General features: G+C 46.0%; 1 protein-coding gene across 1 annotated transcript in view; it reads left to right on the top strand.

Moving 5' to 3' along the window:
* Nucleotides 1–27,287, top strand: part of LOC109894746 (glycine receptor subunit alpha-3) — a 111,641-nt gene that overhangs the window by 64,085 nt on the left and 20,269 nt on the right. Inside the window, exons 5-6 of the mRNA XM_031828405.1 lie at nucleotides 255–337; nucleotides 5,634–5,771. Of these exons, the coding sequence (XP_031684265.1) occupies nucleotides 255–337; nucleotides 5,634–5,771 (221 nt within the window). The remainder of the gene's footprint in view (nucleotides 1–254; nucleotides 338–5,633; nucleotides 5,772–27,287) is intronic.

Here is a 27,287-nt window from a genome sequence, read left to right as displayed (position 1 = left end):
TTAACACATTCAGAACCCATACTTAACACATTCAGAACCCATACTTAACACATTCAGAACCCATACTTAACACATTCAGAACCCATACTTAACACATTCAGAACCCATACTTAACACATTCATAAGGCACGTGATAGTGGTGATGAATGTGCAAGGTAGGTATGAATGCCTAATGTATAGCCCCTTTCAAGTCAAACGATACCTAGTTGTGATGTTTACTCACATGTTTTTATTTTCTATGATCTGTTTTCCAGATTGACATTAACCCTCTCCTGTCCGATGGACCTGAAGAACTTCCCCATGGACGTGCAGACGTGTATCATGCAGCTAGAGAGCTGTGAGTACAGCACTATAGCATTACTGTAGTAGTACTGCAGTATTTAGTATATTATCCACCCATTATAGCCCTGTGACTGCAGTATCCGCCGTGGATATGTGGAATAAAATGACAAAAGCCTGTTACGTAAGATGTTCAGATAGAATTTTTCATCTGACGGGCAGTAGGGAGCTTTTTATAGTTCCAATAAATATTGAGGTCACTGGTAAAATAATCTCATCAGATTTGTGGTGAAGAGAGCGTGGGCATGGGTTTACCTGGGTAGGATAATAATGCCTTGTCATGCCAGTGTGGGTGGTATGTCCTCTTGTGACCGCACAGATGCACGAATGTAGACTCTCGCTTACACACACACACACACACACACGCATACACACACACACACGCGCATACATACACACACACACGCATACACACACACACACACGCATACACACACATAAACACACACACACCGCTGACCTAATACTCTAGGCTCTCTTCCTGCCTGGACTGTCTCTATGGCCCTGTGGAATGGACTCATTCAGGCCAGTAGACCAGTAGTTATTGGTTATGAAGGCTGTTAGTGGAGGGTTATTAACATATATTTAGATATGCAAAAGTCACTTCTAATAAGGGAGGACATGTATGAGCATATCAAGTGCCAGCTGAATATGTGCATATAAGGAGCATAATTATTGGAACATTTTACGGGGTAATCTTCAGATTGTCCTTGAGTAAAACATCAATATCTAGCTGCGTATATAGATATTAAAATTCATATATACTTCTTTCGCGTAGTATTACTGCATAATCTTAACCATATTTTTGACCCGTAGCACTTGTCCATTTCCTGAATCCATTTAAGTGAATTTCAAGTCCCAAAATCACTCCATCCATCAAGATGAGCCGCTTCATGATGAGCCGCTTTGTGAGTGGGGTTCCTACACAGCAGAAATCAATCCCTGTGGACCATCAATCGCTATGCATTCCCCATCTCCCTACAGCACTCTCCCCTATTAGCTTTTATCCACCTGGAGTAAAGGAAGTGCTCCGTTACCTTGTTAAAGATGTGTGGACTTGAGGAGACACAGCACTGGATGTGTCCTCTGTCCACTAAAAGACGTAGCAAATTGGCAAATACTTGCATTTGCACAGGGGCCCGAGTGTGTCGCAAAATAATTCATGCCGATTGCTGCTGTGTCGCAGCCGCAGAGGCTTTTAGCCGGGACATCTCTTGTCTCTGTGTCAGAGAGTTTGTAGTACTCCCCTCCCCTTGCTCTCTCGCTCTCTCGAGTCAAAACATGACTGTGATAACGCCAGTCACAAGATAACACTTTACTCCCACAGAGCTAGCAGAAGTGGACACACTGTACCCACGAAACTAAAGCCTGCTCCGCTCAGCCAGCCTCTGAACGGCTTGGATCAGATAGGCCAAGCACGTGAACCCACAGAAGATCATGTAGAAACACTCCAATCAGCAGGAGTCAATGACTTGAGGAATATATTGAAGGAATACAGAGGGAGCACATGTGATATAATATGAATAATGTATTAACAGTCTGTATGATGTGCTATAACTTGGCCTGAACTCTGAATTGACTCTGAATGGACTCTTATTTTTAATAAGCAAGGTAGTGTGTTGAGGAAAGCGTATAACTTGACTTGGGTATAGGCAGAGGTTAGCATACATGGCCAGATGTGGGAGACACTGCAGTGAGTGGCAAGTGAATCAATGTCCGGTAGCGAGTAGGAAACCCTCCTCTATGTCTCCCTTCATTACCTACAAATTAAATATGTTCAGAGGGGTAGCAGAGGGTGGATTCATTTATATTAATAGTAATGGCCATGCTAAATTACCCCCCCCCCCCCCCCCCCCTCGGTCTCCTCTAACTCTCCCATCTCCTCCCCGTCCTCCCTCTCCTCCTCCCCTCACCCTTTCCTCCCCCCTCTACACCTCTCTAACATGTGGAAAGAGGTACAAAATGGACACAGAGACGCTATAATTACATGGTGCTCCATCATTAATTGTTTTATACTTTTTTACGCACCCTGTCCTTTCCAGTGCAGTTGCGGTCCGGGGGGATAGTTACCATGGCGATGTACTGTTTAATGCTTGGGGAGATCATTTGTCTTTATTTGTACGGCCTCGCGTTATTTCATTATTTTATGTACCACAGTTGGCGAGGCCCTTCTGGCTGGCTTTAGCCATTTGAAATGTGAGTTCAATGTTAAAAGGGAATGATGTTGATGGGTCGATGCCCGGTGTCTGGAATGGAGGGAAATAGATAGGCATGGGTTATTTTATGTCATTTATGAAATCTTATCAATTATAATGAATGGTTATGATGGTCGGTCTGTTGGGATACTGTGGCATCATTTAGAATGTATGTATGGCCGGTATTTATCCTAATAATGTCATCATTTATTGGATTTGCATGGTGCTTTTCCAGATGCTCCAAGTGCTTACTGCACCTGTACATAGCCCACCTATAATTTAGCCCAAACAACTACCTCTTTCCCAACTGTATTTAATTTTAATTTATTTATTTATTTTGCTCCTTTGCACCCCATTATTTTTTTATTTCTACTTTGCACATTCTTCCATTGCAAAACTACCATTCCAGTATTTTACTTGCTATATTGTATTTACTTTGCCATCTTGGCCTTTTTTGCCTTTACCTCCCTTCTCACCTCATTTGCTCACATTGTATATAGACTTGTTTATACTGCATTATTGACTGTATGTTTGTTTTTACTCCATGTGTAACTCTGTGTCGTTTTATCTGTCGAACTGCTTTGCTTTATCTTGGCCAGGTCGCAATTGTAAATGAGAACTTGTTCTCAACTTGCCTACCTGGTTAAATAAAGGTAAAATAAAATAAATTAATAAATAAATAGGGGGAAACTCACCTCATCCACCACCTAAGACGTCAACTGGCATTCGAAAATCAGCCATTAGTGCGAGCCAATAAGAATGTAGGAGCAGAGGAAGTTCTGAGTCATGTTGTGACTACAGTACATTGACTCATACTGCGGAGGCTGCTTTGTCTAATTTCATCTCCCAATATTAACCGAAATGTCTGCACTGCCTAGTCCCCTGGGCTGGTGAACTGCATCGTGGGATACTTTGGGTTAAAGATAAATAGCCTACATGCAAGGTTGAGATATATTCAAGATGCTTCTATATCCAGGTGCAGATATTTCATATCATTTCTCTTGATTATTTAACTCTTGTCGGTATCTTTCAGTGTCCTTATGTTCAAAGAGGTATATTTTCCTACAGGAGACTGGATAGATTTTTCATCTTGCACAATAGTGCATAGCTGTTAGCATGCCCGTTCCCTATAGCTGGCTGATGGACACTATAGGAGATGTTGATGCTTCAAATGGAAAGAGGTCATTAGCATGACTAGTACTCAGTTAACTGGGACCTTATTCCGAGGAATAAACAAATAGATTCCTTTTTTTCCCCATTTCAAGGTCCCAGTTTTACATGCCGTTCCTGAGATATTATCGTAGAGTCAACATGGCTTTAGAATCAGACCTGTTTTGTTCATCTGATCACATGAGAATACTTTCCATCCCTCCACCTTTCACGTCAATCACTCCATTATCTGTAAGGCCTCAGTCATACATTCCATCCCTCCTCCTTTCACGTCAATCACTCCATTATCTGTAAGGCCTCAGTCATACATTCCATCCCTCCTCCTTTCACGTCAATCACTCCATTATCTGTAAGGCCTCAGTCATACATTCCATCCCTCCTCCTTTCACGTCAGTCACTCCATTATCTGTAAGGCCTCAGTCACACATTCCATCCCTCCTCCTTTCACGTCAGTCACTCCATTATCTGTAAGGCCTCAGTCACACATTCCATCCCTCCTCCTTTCACGTCAGTCACTCCATTATCTGTAAGGCATCAGTCACACATTCCATCCCTCCTCCTTTCACGTCAGTCACTCCATTATCTGTAAGGCATCAGTCACACATTCCATCCCTCCTCCTTTCACGTCAGTCACTCCATTATCTGTAAGGCCTCAGTCACACATTCCATCCCTCCTCCTTTCACGTCAGTCATTCCATTATCTGTAAGGCCTCAGTCACACATTCCATCCCTCCTCCTTTCACGTCAGTCACTCCATTATCTGTAAGGCCTCAGTCACACATTCCATCCCTCCTCCTTTCACGTCAGTCACTCCATTATCTGTAAGGCCTCAGTCATACATTCCATCCCTCCTCCTTTCACGTCAATCACTCCATTATATGTAAGGCCTCAGTCATACATTCCATCCCTCCTCCTTTCACGTCAATCACTCCATTATCTGTTAGGCCTCAGTCATACATTCCATCCCTCCTCCTTTCACGTCAATCACTCCATTATCTGTAAGGCCTCAGTCATACATTCCATCCCTCCTCCTTTCACATCAGTCACTCCATTATCTGTACGGCCTCAGTCATACATTCCATCCTGGGAAATCTTTGCCTGAATTACCCATTTTTGAATGGATAAACCATTATAATCCAAGGTTGTTGTGTATTGGCATACTAAATAGTGGGTTGGTAAACTAAATAGTGGATTGGTATACTAAATAGTGGGTTGGTATACTAAATAGTGGATTGGTATACTAAATAGTGGGTTGGTATACTAAATAGTGGATTGGTATACTAAATAGTGGGTTGGTATACTAAATAGTGGATTGGTATACTAAATAGTGGATTGGTATACTAAATAGTGGATTGGTATACTAAATAGTGGCTTGGTATACTAAATAGTGGATTGGTATACTAAATAGTGGATTGGTATACTAAATAGTGGATTGGTATACTAAATAGTGGGTTGGTATACTAAATAGTGGGTTAGTATACTAAATAGTGGGTTGGTATACTAAATAGTGGATTGGTATACTAAATAGTGGATTGGTATACTAAATAGTGGATTGTAATACTAAATAGTGGGTTGGCCCATGAAGTCTGCCCGTGCTTATTCCTTTAGCACTAAAGACAGTGCGACATTAACAACATTGACTCTTGGTTGATCTATTGAAATGAACAACTTATCCTTGATTCAGTGTAATCTATAGCATTGATATTTCATGTATGATACAGCATATAACACATAAGGTATCTATGATATTTTGATCTTCCCATAAATCTGGTCTAGGTGGAGATATGAAATGTAGAAATCATCAATTGAATATGTATTTATAAAGGCTTTTTCACGTCAGCTGTTGACACACACAGTGCTTTTACTGTACAGTAACCCGGGTCAAGGCTATATTGTCTGATTGCAAGTCCCGCCTCTCTTCTTTTCCAGTTGGCTACACAATGAACGACCTGATCTTTGAGTGGCAGGAGAATGGACCAGTCCAGGTAGCTGATGGGTTGACCCTCCCACAGTTCATAATGAAGGATGAGACGGATTTGAGATACTGCACCAAGCACTATAACACAGGTAAGATACAATGGGAGTGTTTGCAGTCGGACTGTCCATTGCAGTCGGACTGTGCAGAAACACAAAAAATAATCTTCCATCCCAAATGAAGCTACTAATATGAGTTGAAGTTCAGTGAATATGCACAGAGCCTTCCTCCGGCTGTTCCACACAGTTAGAGTTGAAAGATGGGACCTTTATTGTGAAATCGAATGATGTTTTTGTATGGCATCATCAACACCAACGCTAAGAATAACGGTGGGACAAGCGTCTTCACGCTTCTGCTTTGGAAAACAGAATGCACAAACAAGGTAATGGGTTGATGGTGTTAATCTTAGTGGTATATAGCTTGACTACATCATTGAAAGAATGAACAATTCATGAATTTACATTTATGAATGTACATTTACATCTACATTTGAAAACTAGAACAATTCATATTGCTCATCCTAAATGGATTTGAGCCGAAACAGTAAGGCCTTTTTTTTAAAACTCAATTCAAGATGGTTTCAATATTCACAGGCTGCGTATGCTATATGGCTCACAACATTCTCGACATCAGCAGAGCTCTATTACCATTTCTTACAACCAGCGATGTCAGAGAACACGGTTCCAATTCGGGAATTCAACCTTGATCTTCTTTCACATAACGGAAAAATAACTGCAGGTCTCTAACTCCACATCTCCAGCTAACTGCACCGCTATCCAATATTATAAGTTTGGCCTTTTTTCTTCCTTCTCATAGCAACACAATCGCTGCAGGCTTTCACAGCTAACTGCAGTGCTAGATTAATCCTAGGCCGAAGTGAGGCCTTATTCAGCTTCTTTGGCTGTGTTTAGACAGGCAGCCCAATTCTGATATTTTTTCCACTAATTGGTCTTTTGACCAATCAAATCAGATGTTCTCACGTCAGATCTTTTTTAGAACTGATCTGATTGGTCAAAATAACAATTAGTGGGAAAAAGATCAGAACTGGTCTGTCTGTCTAATGCAACTATAGAATTGTTGTCAGCCAGCCAGTGAAGTAGCCCAATGAAGTGTGAGGCTCCAGTCTACCACAGCACTAGCTAGAGTGAGGATGTGTCCCAAATGGCGCGCATATTCCCTATATAGTGCACTACTTTTGACCAGGCCCTATTTCAGATGCAGCCTCAGTGTGGCCTTATTCAGCCAGTGACGTAAAGTGCACCGTGAGGTAGGAAGCATTGCAGGCTGAATAATGTAGTTTCTTCTACCTGCATCTTTCATGGGCCTGTCATGTCCTCATTGCCAACGCTAAGTCAGCCTTAGCACGCCCGCTTCCTCACTCCTGGCTAATCAGGAGTATGTTGTGCTTCAATTAACGAGAGGGAGTAAAGGAAACGAAGATGTATTTTTAGATGACTGAGAGCAGCAGAGAGAATGGAAGAGGCTTGGATGGATGGGTGGGTTGATGGAGGCAGGGAGAGAGGAGGGGTGAGAGAGAAGGGGGGATGAGAGAGAAGGGGGGGACAGAGAAAAAGGGGTGGCAGAGAGGGGGAGTACAGAGAGAGAGGGGGGGACAGAGAGAAGGGGGAGTACAGAGAGAGAAGGGGGAGTACAGAGAGAAGGGGGAGTACAGAGAGGGGGGGGGTGCAGAGAGAGGGGGGGGCAGAGAGAAGGGGGGACAGAGAGAAGGGGGAGTACAGGGAGAGGGGGGGGGTGCAGAGAGAGGGGGGCAGAGAGAAGGGGGAGTACAGAGAGAGAGGGGGGGACAGAGAGAAGGGGGAGTACAGGGAGAGGGGGGGTGCAGAGAGAGGGGGGCAGAGAGAAGGGGGAGTACAGAGAGAGGGGGGGTGCAGAGAGAGAGAGGGGGTGCAGAGAGAGGGGGGGCAGAGAGAAGGGGGAGTACAGAGAGAGGGGGGGACAGAGAGAAGGGTGAGTACAGAGAGAGAGCAGGTGTGCAGAGAGAGGGTGGGGGCAGAGAGAAGGGGGAGTACAGAGAGAGAGGGGGGACAGAGAGAAGGGGGGCAGAGAGAAGGGGGAGTACAGAGAGAGAGGGGGGGGCAGAGAGAAGGGGGAGTACAGAGAGAGAGGGGGGGACGGAGAGAAGGGGCGGCAGAGAGAAGGGGGAGTACAGAGAGGGGGGGGGGGGACAGATGTAGGAGAAGGAATATCATCTGATAATTAAAAAAGCTTGTTTTTTCCTCCTTTCACTCCGTTAATTATATATAACAAGCTCCTTAGTGCATGTCTAGGCTTCCATGGTTGTCACGTCAACAGTGTTTAGAGTGAGGCTGAAACAGTCCCCTATCAATAAGAGGTGTTCTGGCTGCTGACTACTTGAAAAGAGATTCTGTTATAATACCAGTATCGCATTTTCTTTGGCTATTATGGTCAATTCAACTTATAAAAAGAGTAAAAGCATAAATTAATACATTTTGGTTATACAGTAGCTATGGAATTGTTATTCCACTTGCTTTTCACTCCAAGGTAATGGTTTAATGTGCAGCCTTGGTGAACTGGTATACCAGCAAACAGTCGCTAAACTAAAGCCCTCCTGAGAAATGTCAGGACCTCATTTTAAGTTCTTAGAAATGCTTAATCATTTAGTTTTGTTATATGCACGAAAAAGCCAAAGTGTAGGCTTATTCTATGAATGGAGAAGGCCAGAACATGCCTCTACCCAGGCTGCTATTTTTAGAAGCTGTCAGCTCTCTGTCCTGTCTCACATAAGGAGGAGACGAGAGAGAGGGGGGGAGAGAAGTCAGGCAGGAAAGAAGGAGACGAGAGAGAGAGAGAAAGAGAGAGAGAGAGAGAGGGAGAGAAATCAGGCAGGAAAGAAGGAGACGAGAGAGAGAGGGGGGGGGGAAGTCAGGCAGGAAATAAGGAGACTAGAGAGAGAGAGAGAGAGAGAGGGGAAGAGAGAAGTCAAGCAGGAAAGAAGGAGACTAGAGAGAGAGGGGGGGGGGAAGTCAGGCAGGAAAGAAGGAGACTAGAGAGAGAGAGAGAGAGAGAGAGAGAGAGAGAGAGAGAGAGGGGGATAGAGAAGTCAAGCAGGAATTTCTCTGTTTGTTTTCAAGACAAGTGGGAGAGTTGTGTGTACCTATAGGTCGAGGGCAAGTCAAGGATCACCAACATTCACTCACTTGCCAGGCGGCGCACAGTGAGTTACTGAGAGAGCGAGAGGGGTAGAGAGGTAGAGAGAGAGACGGGTAGAGAGAGGTAGAGAGAGAGGGGTAGAGAGGTAGAGAGAGGGGGGTAGAGAGAGAGGTTTAGAGTGAGGTAGAGGTTAGAGAGAGAGGTAGAGGTACAGATAGAGAGGGGAGGTAGAGAGGTAGAGAGAGGGGAGGTAGAGAGGTAGAGAGAGATGTAGAGAGGGGGGTAGAGAGAGATGTAGAGAGGGGGGTAGAGAGGTAGAGAGAGGGGGAGAGTTAGATAGAGAGGTAGAGAGGGGGGTAGAGAGGTAGAGAGGGGGTTAGAGAGAGAGAGGTAGAGAGAGAGGTAGTTAGAGAGAGAGGTAGAGAGAGAGGTAGAGGTACAGAGAGAGAGAGAGAGAGAGGTACAGAGAGAGAGTTACTTCACTGGACTCTATGTAAACTGGAAACCATATATCCTGAGGCTGAATTTATAATAGCTGGGAATTTTATAAAAAGCTAATTTGAGTATAAGGCTACCTAAATTCTACCAACACATTGACTGTAGCACTTGCGCTGGCAATACACTTGGCCACTGCTACTCTAACGTCCTCGATCCATACAAGGCCCTCCTCCACCCTCCCTTCGGCAAATCCGTCCACGACTCCATCTTGCTCCTACCGTCCTGTAGGCAGAAACTCAAACAGGATGTTCCCATGACTAGAACCATTCAATGTTGGTCTGACCACGCTTCAAAATTGTTTTGATCACGCGGACTGGGAAATGTTCCGGGAAGCCTCAGAGAATAATATCCATTTATACACTGACTCGGTGAGGGAGTTTATAAGGAAGTACATTGGAGATGTTGTACCCAATGTGACTATTAAAACCTACCCTAACCAGAAACTGTGGATAGATGGCGGCATTCGCGCAAAACTGAAAGCACGAACCTCCGCATTCATGCATGGAAAGATGTTGGGTAATATGGCCGAATATAAACAATGTAGTTATACCCTCTGCAAGGCAATCAAACAAGCAAAATGTCGGTATAGGAACAAAGTGGAGTCGCAATTCAACGGCTCAGACACGAGACGTATGTGGCAGGGTCTACAGGCAATTACCGACTACAAAAAGAAAAACAGCCAAGTAACGGACACCGACGTCTTGCTTCCAGACAAGCTAAACAGCTTCTTTGCCTGCTTTGAGGATAATACAGCGCCACCAACGCGGCCCGCTACCAAGAACTGCGGGCCCCCCCTCTCGTTCTCCATGGCCGACGTGAGTAAAACATTTAAACGTGTTAACCCTCGCAAGGCTGCTGGCCCAGACGGCATCCCTAGCCACTTCCTCAGAGCATGCGCAGACCAGCTGGCTGGTGTATTTACAGACATATTCAATCGCTCCCTATCCCAGTCTGCTGTCCTCACCTGCTTCAAGATGGCCACCATTGTTCCTGTACCAAAGAAGGCAAAGATAACTGAACTAAATGACTATCGCCCCGTAGCACTCACTTCTGTCATCATAAAGTGCTTTGAGAGACTAGTCAAGGATCATATCGCCTAAACCTTAACTGTCACCCTAGACCCACTTCAGTTTGCATACCGCCCCAACAGGTCCACAGACGATGCAATCGCCATCACACTGCACACATCACACTGCACACTGCACACTGCCCTATCTGATCTGGACAAGAGGAATACCTATGTAAGAATGCTGTTCATTGACTACTGCTCAGCATTCAACACCATAGTACCCTCCAAGCTCATCATTAAGCTTGAGGCCCTGGGTCTCAACCCCTGTGCAATTGGGCCCTGGACTGTCTGACAGGCCGCCCCCAGGTGGTGAAGGTAGGAAATATCTCCTCTACGCTGATCCTCAACACTGGGGCCCCACAAGGGTGCGTGCTCAGCCCCGTCCTGTACTCTCTGTTCACCCATGATTGCGTGGCCATGCACACCTCCAACTCGATCATCAAGTTTGTAGACAACACAACAGTAGTGGGCTTGTTACCAACAACTACGGGACAGCCTACTGTATATGGAGGACTCAGAGTGTGGTGTCAGGAAAACAACCTCTCACTCAACGTCAACAAAACAAAGGAGATGATCGTGGACTTCAGGAGACAGCAGAGGGAGCACCCCACTATCCACATCGACGGGACAGTAGTGGAGAAGGTGGAAAGCTTTCAAGTTCCTCGGCGTACACATCACGGACAAACTTAAATGGTCCACCCACACAGAGAGTGTGGTGAAGAAGGTTCCAACAGTGCCTCTTCAACCTCAGAAGGCTGAAGAAATTGGACTTATCACCTAAAACCTTCACAAACCTTTACAGATGCACAATTGAGAGCATACTGTCAGGATGTATCACCGCCTAGTACGGCAACTGCACCGCCATCAACCGTAAGGCTCTCCAGAGGGTGGTGCAGTCTGCATAACACATCACCGGAGGCAAACTACCTGCCTTTCAGGACACCTACAGCACCCAATGTCACAGGAAGGCCAAAAAGATCATCAAGGGTAACAACCATCCGAGCCACTGCCTGTTCACCCCGTTGTCATCCAGAAGGCGAGGTCAGTACAGGTGCATCAAAGCTGGGACCGAGAGACTAAAAAACAGCTTCTATCTCAAGGCCATCAGACTGTTAAACAGCCATCACTAACACAGAGAGGCTGCTGCCTGCATACAGACTTGAAATCCTTTGCCACTTTAATAAATGGATCACTAGTCACTTTAAATAATACCACTTTAATAATGTTTACATATCTTACATTACTCATCTCATATACTGTATTTTATAGCGTCTATTGCATCTTGCCTATGCCGCTCTGCCATCGCTCATCCATATATTTATATGTACATATTCTTATTCCATCCCTTTACATTTGTGTGTATAAGATAGTTGTTGTGTAATTGTTAGATTACTTGTTCGATATTACTGCACTGTCGGAACTAGAAAAACAAGCTTTTCACTACACTCGCATTAACATCTGCTAACCATGTGTATGTGATGAATAAAATGTGGTTTGATTTGAGTCTTCTGGGTATGACGTTACAAGCTTGGCTCCCCTGTATTTGGGGAGTTTCTCCCATTCTTCTCTGCAGATCCTCTAACTCTATTTTCAGGTCTCCCCAGAGATGATAGATCGGGTTCTGTCCGGCATCTGGCTGGGCCACTCAAGGACATTCAGAGACTTGTCCCCGAGGCCACACCTTGCGTTGTCTTGGCTGTGTGCTTAGGGTCGTTGTCCTGTTGGAAGGTTGAACCTTCGCCCCAGTCTGAGGTCGTGAGTGCTCTGGGGCAGCTTTTCAGCAAGGATCTTTCTGTACTTTGCTCCGTTCATCTTTGCCTCAATTCTGACTAGTCTTCCTGTCCCTGCAGCTGAAAAACATCCCCACAGCATGATGCTGACACCACCATGCTCTACTTTAGGGATGGTGTCAGGTTTTCTCCAGATGCAATGCTTAGCATTCAGGCTAAAGAGTTCAGTCTTGGTTTTATCAGACCAGAGAATCTTGTTTCTCAGTCTTTAGGTGCCTTTTCGCAAACTCCAAGCGGGCCGTCATGTGCCTTTTACTGAGGAGTTGCTTCCGTCTGGCCACTCTACCATAAAGGCCTGATTGGTGGAGTGCTGCAGAGATGGTTGTCCTTCTGGAAGGTTCTCCCAGCTCCACAGAGGAACTCTAGAGCTCTGTCAGAGTGACCGTTGGGTTCTTGGTCACCTCCCTGACCAAGGCCCTTCTCCCCCGATTGCTCAGTTTGGCCGGGCGGCCAGCTCTAGGAAGAGTCTTGGTGGTTCCAAACTTCTTCCATTTAAGAATGATGGTGGTCACTGTTGTCTTGTCTTTGGCTATGCCGGATTAAGTGATATGACATGCTATTCCATAAAATTATTTATCTGTAATTAATATTACCTGATTAAGCTAATCAGGTGAATGTAATTAACTAGAAAGTCGGGGCACCACGAAATAATGTTTATAGAGCTGTTATTTTCCAAATAAACTCTTAAAGACCTAGTAATCTTTTACATCAATAGCAGTCAATATTTAATCGTCACCTTGTTTAGTCTCATCTGAAAGTTGTAAATCGTCACGAACCCTCGCTAGCAAGTTGAATCAGCAATACAAAATTTGGTTTAATTATTTATTCACTAAATACCTAAATAATCACACAGAAATGGATCATACATTGATTACAAATTATGTCATAAAGAAAACGTCCCTGGTGGACGGAACAGATACGACAGCTGGTTACACAAAGAGAGGGGGTTGGGAGAAGCTATGCTATCGTAAATACAGAATCTTATGCATTCTAAATAACCGCCCATTTGAAAAAGGAGAATGCAATAAATATTTACTCTGAGCTGCGCTTCGGTAGATTGGTCGTCGATGGAATGCCGGTTTGTCCTGGATCTCTGGTCCTCTGAAGAATGTCTAGTGGTGAAGTGGAGCGCAGTAGAATGGCTGCTCTCTCCGTCCTCTCCTAGCCCACGTTTAGTGACTGCTGCTAACTCAACGGCTAGGAGGTATCACTTCTGGAGTGAATAAGAGTTCAAAGTTCATACCAAGTTGCCGTACTTTTAAGCTCATGCTATTTCTGGCTGTTATAGTCTAAATTCATCCTTCATCGTCACCTTCACATTGAAATTCAATGCTAATTTCATTAGATTCTTGCTGAGCTTGGCTTAGTTCTGTAGATGGTCTTTGTCCTTTCAACATGGGGACCTCAAGTCCACACGTCCTTGGAACAGCATATTATCTGAACCCTTTTAACATAGGACTGTCGCCCTAATGTCCTTGGAACAGAAAGTTACATTTTCGTCGTTTATAACCAATGTCTGTTCACATGGGCAGGGCCACTGAGTTGAGCATAGTTCACTCATGAAAACTCAATTCTCTCATTTGAAAGCTAAAATAAAATTTAATCTTTTCACAAATAATATTTAAACATTTAAATTTCACAACCATTCCATGTGAATCTGATAACTATAATGTGTAGACTTTCCAAGATACAGTTTATGCCATCCTATCATTAGTAATAATGTCTCAGATGACAACTGATCTGTCATCATATTCTGTAAGTACCAACGCATATTTTCAGCTGGTTGGATTACCGAAATGTGGTTCCTTTCCCCACACCTTTTGATGTTCCCAGACTCTCTGTGTTTAACAAAGGCTTTTCAAGAGTCCTTCTGTGGAGTCAAGAGAGAGAGGTATTTATTGGGGGGGGGGGGGGGTCATAAACCTCACCCACAGGCCAACTTCATGACACTGTGTTCTTGGGGACCTTCAATGCTGCATACATTTTTTGCTACCCTTCCCCAGATCTGTGCCTCGACAAAGTCTTGTTTTGGAGCTCTTGGGACAATTCCTTCGACCTCATGGCTTGGTTTTTTGCGCTGACATGTATTGTCAATTGTGGGACCTTTATATAGACAGGTGTGTGCCTTTCCAAATCATGTCCAATCAATTGAATTTACCACAGGTGGACTCCAATCACGTTGTAGAAACATCTCACGGATGATAATGGAATCAGGATGCACCTGAGATCAATTTCAAGTCTCATAGCAAAGGGGCTGAATACTTATGTAAGTAAGGTATTTCTGTTTTTTATTTGTAATACATTTAGAAAAAAATGGAATAAACTATTTTTGCTTTGTCATTATGGGGTATTGTGTGTAGATTGCTGCAGAAATTGTTTTATTTAATCAGTTTTAGAATAAGACTGTAACGTAACAAAATGTGAAGGGGTCTCAATACGAATTCACTGTTGTTACTAAGAGAGAGACGGAGAGCGATACCAGGTCAGAACAGTCCCAGCCTTATTGACTGAATTTCATTGACAGGAGGCCGTATGTCGTGCTGAGGTCCCATGGGGCAACCAACTGTCTGTCAAACATATACCAGTGGGTGCCCCTACACAACCCTCTTCGCTATAGTTGAATCAGGGCTTGCAAAACACCTATTGATTGGACCAGTTGATGGCGATGCACAGAGCCCTGCATAACTGATTTAAGGAAAATACCGCATACCAGACAACTGATGTTCAGGTTGGGTTTAGAATGGAGGAAATGTGTTGTTTAGGAAAAGGACTATGTTAAATACCATTATCTGAGTGTTAGATCAAACTAAATGCACTTAGATCTGTCTGGTACAGTGACAGTAGTGACCTTGGCAAAAACATACACCACCTACCTCAACTTTTGCAAGGTTTCCGTTGCAAACCATTGAAAAATATTTTGCTATTTTGCCCTAGTGAACACAACCCAGACGTCATTCTCCAGAGGCTTTCTTTCCCCCTCACCCATTGATGTCTAAAGTGCCCCTGGTGAGATCAAACCCCGGCAGGATTTTACCAATCTCCCTCGGCGAGAGATATAATGCTTCAACATTAAATTCTGTGAGGCCAGGCTTCACAAAAGGGTTGGACACACTCCCATAGGGTGCCATGGCCCCTAGCCGCTTCGGTAGATTGGTCGTCGATGGAATGCCGGTTTGTCCTGGATCTCTGGTCCTCTGAAGAATGTCTAGTGGTGAAGTGGAGCGCAGTAGAATGGCTGCTCTCTCCGTCCTCTCCTAGCCCACGTTTAGTGACTGCTGCTAACTCAACGGCTAGGAGGTATCACTTCTGGAGTGAATAAGAGTTCAAAGTTCATACCAAGTTGCCGTACTTTTAAGCTCATGCTATTTCTGGCTGTTATAGTCTAAATTCATCCTTCATCGTCACCTTCACATTGAAATTCAATGCTAATTTCATTAGATTCTTGCTGAGCTTGGCTTAGTTCTGTAGATGGTCTTTGTCCTTTCAACTATTTTTGCTTTGTCATTATGGGGTATTGTGTGTAGATTGCTGCAGAAATTGTTTTATTTAATCAGTTTTAGAATAAGACTGTAACGTAACAAAATGTGAAGGGGTCTCAATACGAATTCACTGTTGTTACTAAGAGAGAGACGGAGAGCGATACCAGGTCAGAACAGTCCCAGCCTTATTGACTGAATTTCATTGACAGGAGGCCGTATGTCGTGCTGAGGTCCCATGGGGCAACCAACTGTCTGTCAAACATATACCAGTGGGTGCCCCTACACAACCCTCTTCGCTATAGTTGAATCAGGGCTTGCAAAACACCTATTGATTGGACCAGTTGATGGCGATGCACAGAGCCCTGCATAACTGATTTAAGGAAAATACCGCATACCAGACAACTGATGTTCAGGTTGGGTTTAGAATGGAGGAAATGTGTTGTTTAGGAAAAGGACTATGTTAAATACCATTATCTGAGTGTTAGATCAAACTAAATGCACTTAGATCTGTCTGGTACAGTGACAGTAGTGACCTTGGCAAAAACATACACCACCTACCTCAACTTTTGCAAGGTTTCCGTTGCAAACCATTGAAAAATATTTTGCTATTTTGCCCTAGTGAACACAACCCAGACGTCATTCTCCAGAGGCTTTCTTTCCCCCTCACCCATTGATGTCTAAAGTGCCCCTGGTGAGATCAAACCCCGGCAGGATTTTACCAATCTCCCTCGGCGAGAGATATAATGCTTCAACATTAAATTCTGTGAGGCCAGGCTTCACAAAAGGGTTGGACACACTCCCATAGGGTGCCATGGCCCCTAGCCAGTCTGCATTGCTGTGGAACTCTATTTGTAAGATTTGAACGCTTCAGTCCATCCAGCTCCAGCTGAGCTCAGTGCCATTCCAACTGATAGAACGTTCCTCCATCTTCTTTGCACACCTGGTCTACATTGTGGTGATTCATCTACCAGGTGTTGGATCCTCTGGTTAGTCTCCTTCCCTTGTCAAGTTCCTAGTAAAAGAGGATTTCATCCACAAGGGATTAACAATTTTCCTGGTTAAATAATGGTTAAGATAGGTGGAGTTAAATCTCTCGCTCTCTCTCTTACACATATAATGCGTATACAGTAAGCTGATCCGACTTCTCGCGATATAATGCTTGTGTCACATCGTACAGCCTGAAACAGTCAGCCAGCGATCCTGTTGCTGCAGGATTATTTTGCTGTGACAATCCTGGTCAAATTAGGATCCAACATCTGTACTGGAGTAGCATGGGCCCTGAGCTCCCTATGAACCCTGGGTAAAACTCACTGAAGGTGGCGAATAAGAAATTGAAGAGACAGATGTAAAAGCAGGTATTTTGAAGAGCCTGCAGTGACTGTGATGGCCTGTGGTTGTTCATCCAGTTGAATGTACTGATTTATAAGTGGCTCTGATCTGAATACATGTATAGGTTAGATAGGAGGGTGTTTTTGCATTATTTTCCTCTATGGTTGCAAACGGCAGCATACAAAACGGATTAAACTGTCATTCAATCTAAGGGAATGTTCTCTTCTTTAACGGTTTAACAGAGGTTGTGTGTCATCCTGTGATGACGAATCGCGACAACCAATGTCACAAATGTATTCATATTAGGTTTGTTTTGCTTGTGGGGTTTTTTCCTTCTCTGCTATGGGAGTGGAGCGCTTGGACCCTGCCATCCCTCCCCCGGCGTCTGTTAATGTTGTAAATTATATCCAGGGTAGAGTCGTCTCCCTCTTTCTGTCTCATGATCTTTTTAAAAGGATATCTGGCAAGTAAATAGACGTAACGGATGGGAGTAGGGGTGATATCCTAGATCTCTGCTGAGGCCCTGGAATGCAGTCAGTGATGATTTCCTACTGTTCTACAAGGTTTTAATTGTAGATCCATGATTAATAGAACTGATATTCCCATCCATGTTGACGTTCTGTGATGAGTGATAATTCTGTTTCTATGGAGTTCAACTCACTATTGTCAGTTTAACACCGTCTGCTGCAAATGATTGATCATCGGCAGTGGAAACGTCTCAGTCTAGTCAACAGAAACAAATATTTTGATTTTTACCGAGCGAGAGGGGGGGGTGGTGCCGAGGAAGTGCTGCAGAAGCCGTGTGTGGTGGTTGTGTTTTGATGCCAAGCATTGGAGCCCTGCCATGTTTGTTTGGTTACACTGTGAATGGCTGTAAACAGTTGTGGGCAGTATACACTGAGTGTTCAAAGCTCTTTCCATGACAGACTGACCAGGTGAATCCAGGTGAAAACTATGATCCCTTATTTGACGTCACTTGTCAAATCCACTTCAATCAGTGTAGATGAAGGGGAGGAGACAGGTTAAAGAAGGATTTTTAAGCCTTGAGACATTAATTGTGTATGCTTATTTTTTAATTAAACCTTTATTTGGACAGCGAAGACATTGACAGCTAGGTCTCGTTTCCATATGTGCCCTGTGTGAGATATTTACAGTACCAGTCAAAAGTGTAGACCCACCTACTCATACATTGTAGGGGGTAAAAAAGATCAAATTGGTCGCCTGTGGATTTTTTTGTTATCTATTGCCAGCAAAATATCCAGGTATTATTTTTCTATAAATGGACTAAAAGAAAAGCTTTGACTATAATTTGACTATAATATAATGATTATTCAGCAAGTTTCCCTTATCAGCATCCAAAACAATATAATAGTGAATAGGCTGAGAAGTTATTTCAAAGAGATAGCCCACTTAAATAAAAGGTTGAATTAAATGCATCAATTATGGATATTTTTTCATAATGAGGCCAGTGAATTCATTTGTTATGGCAGAGAGGAGGAAGTAGAACTCTTCAGGGATTTGACAGTTTTCCAGAATTTTCCTAGGTTCCCATTACAATCTGAAAGAGCAGTTACACAATAATCAGAATTTCAGATTTGTATGTGTGCCATTCAGAGGATGAATGGGCAAGACAATAGATTTAAGTGCCTTTAAACGGGGTATGGTAGTAGGTGCCCGGCGCGCAGGTTTGAGTGTGTCAAGAACTGCAACGCTGCTGGGTTTTTCACGCAAAAAAAATCCAGTGTGTATCAAGAATGCTCCACCACCCAATGGACATCCAGGCAACTTGACACAACTGTGGGGCGCATTGGAGTCAACACGGGCCTGCATCCCTGTGGAACGCTTTCAACACCTTGTGGAGTCCATACCCCATGAATTGAGGCTGTTCTGAGGGCAAAAGGGAGTGCAGGGTGGGTGTTCACCTCAATATTAGGAAGGTGTTCCTAATGTTTTATACACTCAGTGTATTTGTTTATTTACACAGAATATGTACAGTTAAGTTTACTGTACATAATTCAACTCCACAGCTGTTTCTGAAGCCGTGGTGCTCAACTTACATCCACAGACATGAAAGTCATTCAATATCAAAGTCCAATCATCCAAAGTGTCTCTCCAGACATACCCTAGTCTCAGTCTGTCATTCTGTGACCCTCAATGTGGTCGAGGCTTGTCTTTCTGCTTGATTGAGATCCATACAGTGTCTGTGCGTGTGTGTGTGTGTGTGTGTGTGTGTGTGTGTGTGTGTGTGTGTGTGTGTGTGTGTGTGTGTGTGTGTGTGTGTGTGTGTGTGTGTGTATGTGTGTGTGTGTGTGTGTGTGTGTGTGTGTGTGTATGTGTGTGTGTGTGTGTGTGTGTGTGTGTGTGTGTGTGTGTGTGTGTGTGTGTGTGTGTGTGTGTGTGTGTGTGTGTGTGCTCTTTCTGATTTATGGCCATTGATTTAGTGTCCAGGTGGTGTGCAGCATTTTATCCCACAGGAGATCAATAATTCACAATTCACTGGGTCACTCTGGAGAGATGGACACTCTGTCAATCAGCTCAGAGGAGATGGCATGGCTGGGGTCACACACTCACACACACAGACACGCATGGACAGAGGCACACACAGGCACATACACACATGATAGGGTCGAGCGCACTGCAGTCAGCGATCGAGCGCTCACACACACACACACACACACACTGATTTGATTTGGCCCATTGATCTGTGATGGCCTTGTCTGCCATTCTCATGGCCTCATTTACTGTAATTGTACAGTTACTGAAAGAGCTCCTGAAGTGCTGTGGATCTGATTGATGGAAAGATTAGACACAGTCATGCATTATCCTTAATGAGAGACGATGGAGATGAATAACATTGGCTATAGGTCATTTCACTCTCTCTGAAGTTAACTTCCATATTAGCTACACTCGCCTAGTTAAACTGACTTGCCTAGTTAAATAAAGGTTAAATAAATAAAAATTCACTCCGTTAACCTATGGCAAACATGCGTTCTCAGAGCACCAGAATGCAGACTTGCTGTAGAGTATACAGCCCATCTTTATATTCTTCTTCTACACCTCTGCGTCAAAGTTCTTCTGTTTGCCTGAACCACTCTCCCAAGCCAACCAGAGAGACGTTCTTTCCCCACATCTTCAATTTAAACTCCAAGGCCAACTTCCTCCATTCTTTCCAGTCTTGAAGGATGCTGACTGAGGCAACAGCTGTGCTCTGTCTGGCTCTGGTGAATGCCAGTGTGACATGTGTTTATGAAAAGGGAGACAGAGCGGAGAAAATGTACTCTACTGATGGGTTCAATGCTCCGTGCTTATAGACCACTCTCCATAGGCTAGCATAGCATACCAGTCAGCCTTGTCAATCAAACTGACTGGCCACAGGGTCTCCACCCTGGTGTCACAGGGGCATTGACCCAAGCCATTCAGGATGCAGCCAAGCCATTCAGGATGCAGAATCAGCAGTACTTCCTGTATATTATCTGGTTTCTTCCTGTGTGAACTGTTTATGTGTGTGTGTCACACCCTCACCTTAGAGAGCCATTTTATTTCTCTATTTGGTTAGGTCAGGGTGTGATTTGGGTGGGCATTCTATGTTTTCTATTTCTTTGTTTTTGGCTGAGTGTGGTTCCCAATCAGAGGCAGCTGTCTATCGTTGTGGGTAATTGTGAGTGTTTGTGTGCGCCACGGTTGCGTCACGTTCGGTTTCTGTTTACCAGTTTTTTTTGTGAAGGTTTCACTTTATTAAAGATGTGGAATTTATGACAGGGAGTTTGAAGACAGTGAACGTGACAGAATTACCCACCACAAAAAGACCAAGCAGCCTGCTCCAACTTGGAGGACGAGCTGGACCGGGGTGGAGATTATGGCAGGGGACAAGATCCGGTCACGGAAGCCCGAGAGGCAACTCCAAAAATGTTTTTTGGGGGATACACAGGGAGATTGGCAGAGTCAGGGTTTAGACCTGAGCCAACTCCCTGTCCTTACCGTGGGGAGCATGTGACCGGTCAGGCACCGTGTTATGTGGTGATGCGCACTGTGTCTCCAGTGAGCATTCACAGGCCGGTGCGCTCTGTGCCAGCGCTCCGCATTTGCCAGGCGGAAGTGGGCATCCAGCCAGGACGGGTTGTGCCAGCTCTATGCTCGAGACCTCCAGTGCGCCCCCACGGCCCAGTGTATCCGGTGCCTGCTTCACACACCAGGCTTCCAGTGCATCTCCCCAGTCCGGTGAGACCTGTTCCGGTTCCACGTGCAAAGCCTCTAGTGATGATCCATGGCACGAAGCCTCCAGTGATAATCCATGGCACGAAGCCTCCAGTGATGATCCATGGCCCGGAGCCTGTAGTGATAATCCATGGCACGAAGCCTCCAGTGATAATCCATGGCCCGGAGCCTTCAGTGATAATCCATGGCACGAAGCCTCCAGTGATGATCCATGGCCCAGAGCCTGTAGTGATGATCCATGGCACGAAGCCTCCAGTGATAATCCATGGCCCGGAGCCTTCAGTGATAATCCATGGCACGAAGCCTCCAGTGATGATCCATGGCCCAGAGCCTCCAGCGGCGGTCTGCAGTCCGGAGCCTCCAGCGGGGGTTCCCAATCCAGAGCCTCCGGCGATGATCCACAGGCCAGTTCCTCTGGCGACGATCCATGGTCCGGTTCCACGGAGGCGGAGGGATCAGCATGCGGAGCGGAGGCTACGTCCCGAGCCGGAGCCGCCACCTAGGATAGATGCCCACCTGGACCTTCCCTTATAGAGTCAGGTTTTGTGCACCTTTGGGGGGGGGGGGGGGGTACTGTCACACCCTGACCTTAGAGAGCCATTTTATTTCTCTATTTTAATTCTGTGTTTTCCTGGGACCCAAGCTTAAGAAAGTATGCAACTATACGTAAGTATCGGTACATTTCATTGCCATTATGCCTAAAAAAAATGCTATATAGACAAAAACAAAAAGCTATGAAATACCCATAAATCTTTTCATGTTTATTTTTCCCCATTAAAAATACTCTTACATATCTATCTAGGTTGGAACTGTTGCTGTTAAATACAATAAATAATTTCATTCTGAACTGGAATAGACAGATTGATCACATCACACAGATGTATAACAGAACACACACACACAGGCTGTCACGCCTTGGTCATTGTATTTTGTGTTTTCGTTATATATTTGGTCAGGCCAGGGTGTGACAGGGGTTTATGTTATTGTATTTCGTATTGGGGTTTGTAGTATTTGGGATCGCGGCTGATTAGGGGTGTTGTATAGGCTTGGCTGCCTGAGGCGGTTCTCAATCAGCAGTCAGGTGATTCTCGTTGCCTCTGATTGGGAACCGTATTTAGGTAGCCTGAGTTTCGCTTTGTCTTTCGTGGGTGATTGTTCCTGTCTCTGTGTAGTTTCACCAGATAGGCTGTAATTAGGTTTCACATTCCGTTTGTTGTTTTTCGTAAGTTATTTCATGTATCGTCACTTTTTTCATTAAAGACATGAGTAACCACCACGCTGCATTTCGGTCCTCTCTTTCGACAAACGAAGAACGCCGTTACAGAATCACCCACCACATACGGACCGAGCAGCGTGGTTACAGGCAGCGACCGCAGGAAAAGCGAAAGGAGGAATGGACATGGGAAGACGTATTGGATGGCAAAGGTTGTTACACTTGGGAGGAGATACTGGCTGGAAGAGATCGCCTCCCATGGGAACAGGTGGAGGCACTGAGGAGAGCAGAGGCAGCCGGAGATAAGAGCCGACGATACGAGGGAACACGGTTGGCAAGGAAACCCGAAAAGCAGCCCCAAAAATGTATTGGGGGGGGGCTCAGGGAGAGAGTGGCAGAGTCAGGAGTCAGACCTGAGCTAACTCTCCCTGTTAATCGTGAGGAGCAGCGATATAAGGACTTCTGGTCTTGGGAGATGATATTAGACGGAAGAGGACCCTGGGCTCAGCCTGGTGAATATCGCCGCCCCAAGGAGGAAGCAGAGGCAGCAGGAGATAGGAGCCGACGATACGAGGGAACACGGTTGGCAAGGAAGCCCGAGAAGCAACCCTAAAAAAGTATTGGGGGGGGGCTTACAGGGAGTATGGCTATACCTGCGCAAACTCCCTGTGCTTACCGGGGGGCTAAAGAGACCGGGCAGGCACCGTGTTATGCTAGTGAGCGCACGGTGTCTCCAGTGCGGGTGCATAGCCCGGTACGGTTCATACCAGCCCTTCGTATTGGCCGGGCTAGAGTGGGCATCGAGCCAGGTAAACTTGGGCAGGCTCGGTGCTCAAGAGCTCCAGTGCGCCTGCACGGTCCGGTCTATCCAGAGCCACCTCCACACACCAGTCCTCCGGTAGCAGCTCCCCGCACCAGGCTTCCTGTGCGTGTCCTCGCTCCAGTATCACCAGTGCCCGCACCACGCATCAGGCCTACAGTGCGCCTCGCCTCTCCTGCGCTGTCGGAGTCTCCCGCCTCTCCAGCGCTGTCGGAGCCTTTCTCCTCTCCTGCGCTACCGGAGTCTCCTGTCTGTTCAGCGCAGCCAGCGTTTTCCTCCTCTCCTGCGCTGTCGGAGTCTCCCGCCTGTTCAGCGCTATCAGAGCCTTTCTTCTCTACAGCGCTGCCGGAGCCTCCTGCCTGTTTGAAGCAGCCTGAGCTGCCAGTCTGCAGGGTGCTGTCAGCCTGCATGGAGCAGTTAGAGCTGTCAGTCTGCATGAAGCAGCCAGAGATGTCAGTCTGCAAGGAGCTGCCAGTCTGCAAGGAGCTGCCAGTCTGCAAGGAGCTGACAGTCTGCAAGGAGCTGTCAGTCTGCAAGGAGCTGTCAGCCTGCATGGAGCAGTCAGAGCTGTCAGTCTGCATGAAGCAGCCATTGCTGTCAGTCTGCAAGGAGCGCCAGTCTGCAAGGAGCTGCCAGTCTGCAAGGAGCAGCCAGTCTGCAAGGAGCTGTCAGTCTGCAAGGAGCTGTCAGCCTGCATGGAGCAGTCAGAGCTGTCAGTCTGCAAGGAGCTGCCAGTCTGCAGGGAGCTGTCAGTCTGCAAGGAGCTGCCAGTCTGCAAGGAGCTGCCAGTCTGCAAGGAGCTGTCAGTCTGCAAGGAGCTGTCAGCCTGCATGGAGCAGTCAGAGCTGCCAGTCTGCAAGGAGCTGCCAGTCTGCAAAGAGCTGTCAGTCTGCAGGGAGCTGTCAGTCTGCAAGGTGCTGTCAGCCTGCATGGAGCAGTCAGAGCTGTCAGTCTGCATGAAGCAGCCAGAGCTGCCAGTCTGCAAGGAGCTGCCAGTCTGCAAGGAGCTGTCAGTCTGCAAGGAGCTGTCAGCCTGCATGAAGCAGTCAGAGCTGTCAGTCTGCAAGGATCTGCCAGTCTGCAGGGAGCTGTCAGTCTGCAAGGAGCTGTCAGTCTGCAAGGAGCTGCCAGTCTGCAAGGAGCTGTCAGTCTGCAAGGAGCTGTCAGCCTGCATGGAGCAGTCAGAGCTGTCAGTCTGCATAGAGCAGCTAGATCCGCCAGTCAGCCATGATCTTCTAGATCTGCCAGTCAACCAGATTCTTCCAGATCAGCCTGTCAACCAGAATCTTCCAGATCTGCTAGTCAACCAGAATCTTCCAGATCTGCTAGTCAACCAGAATCTTCCAGATCTGCTAGTCAACCAGAATCTTCCAGATCTGCTAGTCAACCTGAATCTTCCAGATCCGCCAGCCAGCCAGGATCTACCGGAGCCTACTACCTACCTGAGCTTCATCTCAGTACTGGGCTTCCTCTCAGTACTGGGCTTCCCCTCAGTACTGGGCTTCCCCTCAGTTCCGGGCTGCCCCTCAGTCCCGAGCTGCCTCAGTCCCGAGCTGCCCCTCAGTCCCGAGCTGCCCCTCAGTCCCGAGCTGCCCCTCAGTCCCGAGCTGCCCCTCAGTCCCGAGCTGCCCCTCAGTCCTGAGCTGCCCCTCAGTCCCGAGCTGCCCCTCAGTCCCGAGCTGTCCCTCAGTCCCGAGATGCCCCTCAGTCACGAGCTGCTCCTCAGTTCTGTGGGGTTCTGGGTGAGGACTATTAGGCCATGGTCGGCGGCGAGGGTGGATTATCCCAGGACGCGAAGGGGAGGAACTATGACATTTATGGAGTGGGGTCCACATCCCGAGCCGGAGCCGCCACCATGGACAGACGCCCACCCGGACCCTCCCTATGGTTTTGAGGTGCGTCCGGGAGTCCGCACCTTGGGGGGGGGGTTCTGTCACGCCTTGGTCATTGTATTTTGTGTTTTCGTTATATATTTGGTCAGGCCAGGGTGTGACAGGGGTTTATGTTATTTATGTTATTAAAGACATGAGTAACCACCACGCTGCATTTCGGTCCTCTCTTTCGACAAACGAAGAACGCCGTTACACAGGCTTTTTGATTGTGCATCCCTAAGTAACAGTACAGATAAATTCTGGCCTAGTCTCCATCTTACTGTAGAAATTATTGTTGATAGAAAGTCTAAAAAGTTGCTGCTGTTAAAATACGTATTTTATTCTGAACTGGAATAAACTGATTGATCACATCACACAGATGTAGACCAGAAAACACACACATACACACAGTCTTAATGAGAGGTGTGCGGCTGGTTGAGGTTTTCAACAAGCATGCCTATTCTAGGCTCAGTTTTTGACAGTGCATCACTGAGGTCATGCTCAGCACTGACACTGTTTCTGTACTTGAGAACCCCGACTTGCATATGTGGTGCCAAACTGGATCAGAACATCTTACTGCTCTCTCAGTCAGGCAGGAGACCACTTCCTGCTGCAGATGAACAACCCAGAAATGTGAGAGTTTTTGCCCCCAAAATCATCTTGCTTCAATCAGTTCATTCCAGTTCAAAATGAAAATGATTACTTGTAACAGCAACAGTTCCAACCTAGACTTGTTTTCAACAATAATTTCTACAGTCAAATGTACACTCGGCCTGAATTGTTCATCTTCATCTGTACTGTTTCTTAGGGTTGCACTACCAGTAGCTAGTTAGCTTGCTTTGGCTAACGTTAGCTATTAGCTGTGTAACGTTACAAGGCCAGGGGATTGTTTGAAAGGTAAACTCACATCTACTACTATGGTAGATAGTACTCCATTATTTCTGCTTATCATCACCAGTTATTAAATGACAACAATGCCTTGTTAGTTGACTTACTTTTCCACTGTTGAAGCACTGTTTCCTGGAGCACCCTGCCCTGTTCTGAAAGAACTCCCTGGGTTAACCCCCATGCTGTGGATGTTTGGTCAGGATCTGTCATTTTATTAATTTGTTAGTTTTGGGAGACTCATTACTAAGCACTTCCACACACAAAACACATTGTGGGCGCTTCTCGTTATTCCTCAAAGTTTGTATGAAAGAGACAAAAACTCCTCACTGTATTTGCGTTTCATGACGATTGAGCTCAGTCAGAACTTGTGGCTAGCGTGAGTCCATTTCGTGACAGCGGTGAGTGAAGGCGTGTGGGAATAACAAGTCAGTGGCTTGAACCATAGCGCCACAGCGTGTGGGTCGCGAAATGATTTTCAATAAAAACAGATTTATTGGTAAACTGTGGTAAACTTTGAAGCACAGGGGCATCTCCCTCTCCCTCTCCCTCTACCTCTACCTCTCCCTCTCCCTCTCCCTCTCCCTCTCCCTCTACCTCTACCTCTCCCTCTACCTCTACCTCTCCCTCTACCTCTCCCTCTACCTCTACCTCTCCCTCTCGCACAGCTGCCAAACTAGAGCAGAGAGCGCACTGAACCGAGTGCGCAGTTGCACTTGGCCAAATCAATTCCAGTAATTAATTAAATAATTATACATTTACGTTGCGACACACCATTAACCATTAGCGACCAACTTTGCGTCACGACCCATACTTTAAGACACGCTGCTCTGTGGGGCTTACACGCTAGCCTCCCAGCTGCCTGACTGCCTGCACTGCCTGACTGCCTGCACCCCTTGGCTTGTTGTGATTGCACACTTACATATACAGACACACACACACAGGGATGCTGGCCCATGTTGTGTCAAGTTGGCTTGATGTCCTTTGGTTGGTGGACCATTCTTTATACACACGGGAAACTGTTGAGCGTGAAATACCCAGCAGTGTTGCAGACCTTGACACAAACCGGTGCGCCTGGTACCTACTACCATACTCTGTTCAAAGACACTTCAATCTTTTGTCTTGCCCATTCACCCTCTGAATGGCACACATACACAATCCATGTCTCAAGGCTTAAAAACCTTCTTTAACCTGTCTCCTCCCCTTCATCTGCACTGATTGAAGTGGATTTAACAAGTGACATCAATAAGGGGTCATAGCTTTCACCTGGATTCACCTGGTCAGCCTGTCATGGAAAGAGCCACTGT

Source organism: Oncorhynchus kisutch, linkage group LG7 (genome assembly GCF_002021735.2).
Source record: "Oncorhynchus kisutch isolate 150728-3 linkage group LG7, Okis_V2, whole genome shotgun sequence".
Lineage (NCBI taxonomy): Eukaryota > Metazoa > Chordata > Actinopteri > Salmoniformes > Salmonidae > Oncorhynchus > Oncorhynchus kisutch.
The sequence above is the reverse complement of the archived record's forward strand: the minus strand, read 5'-3'. Positions and strand labels throughout refer to the sequence as shown.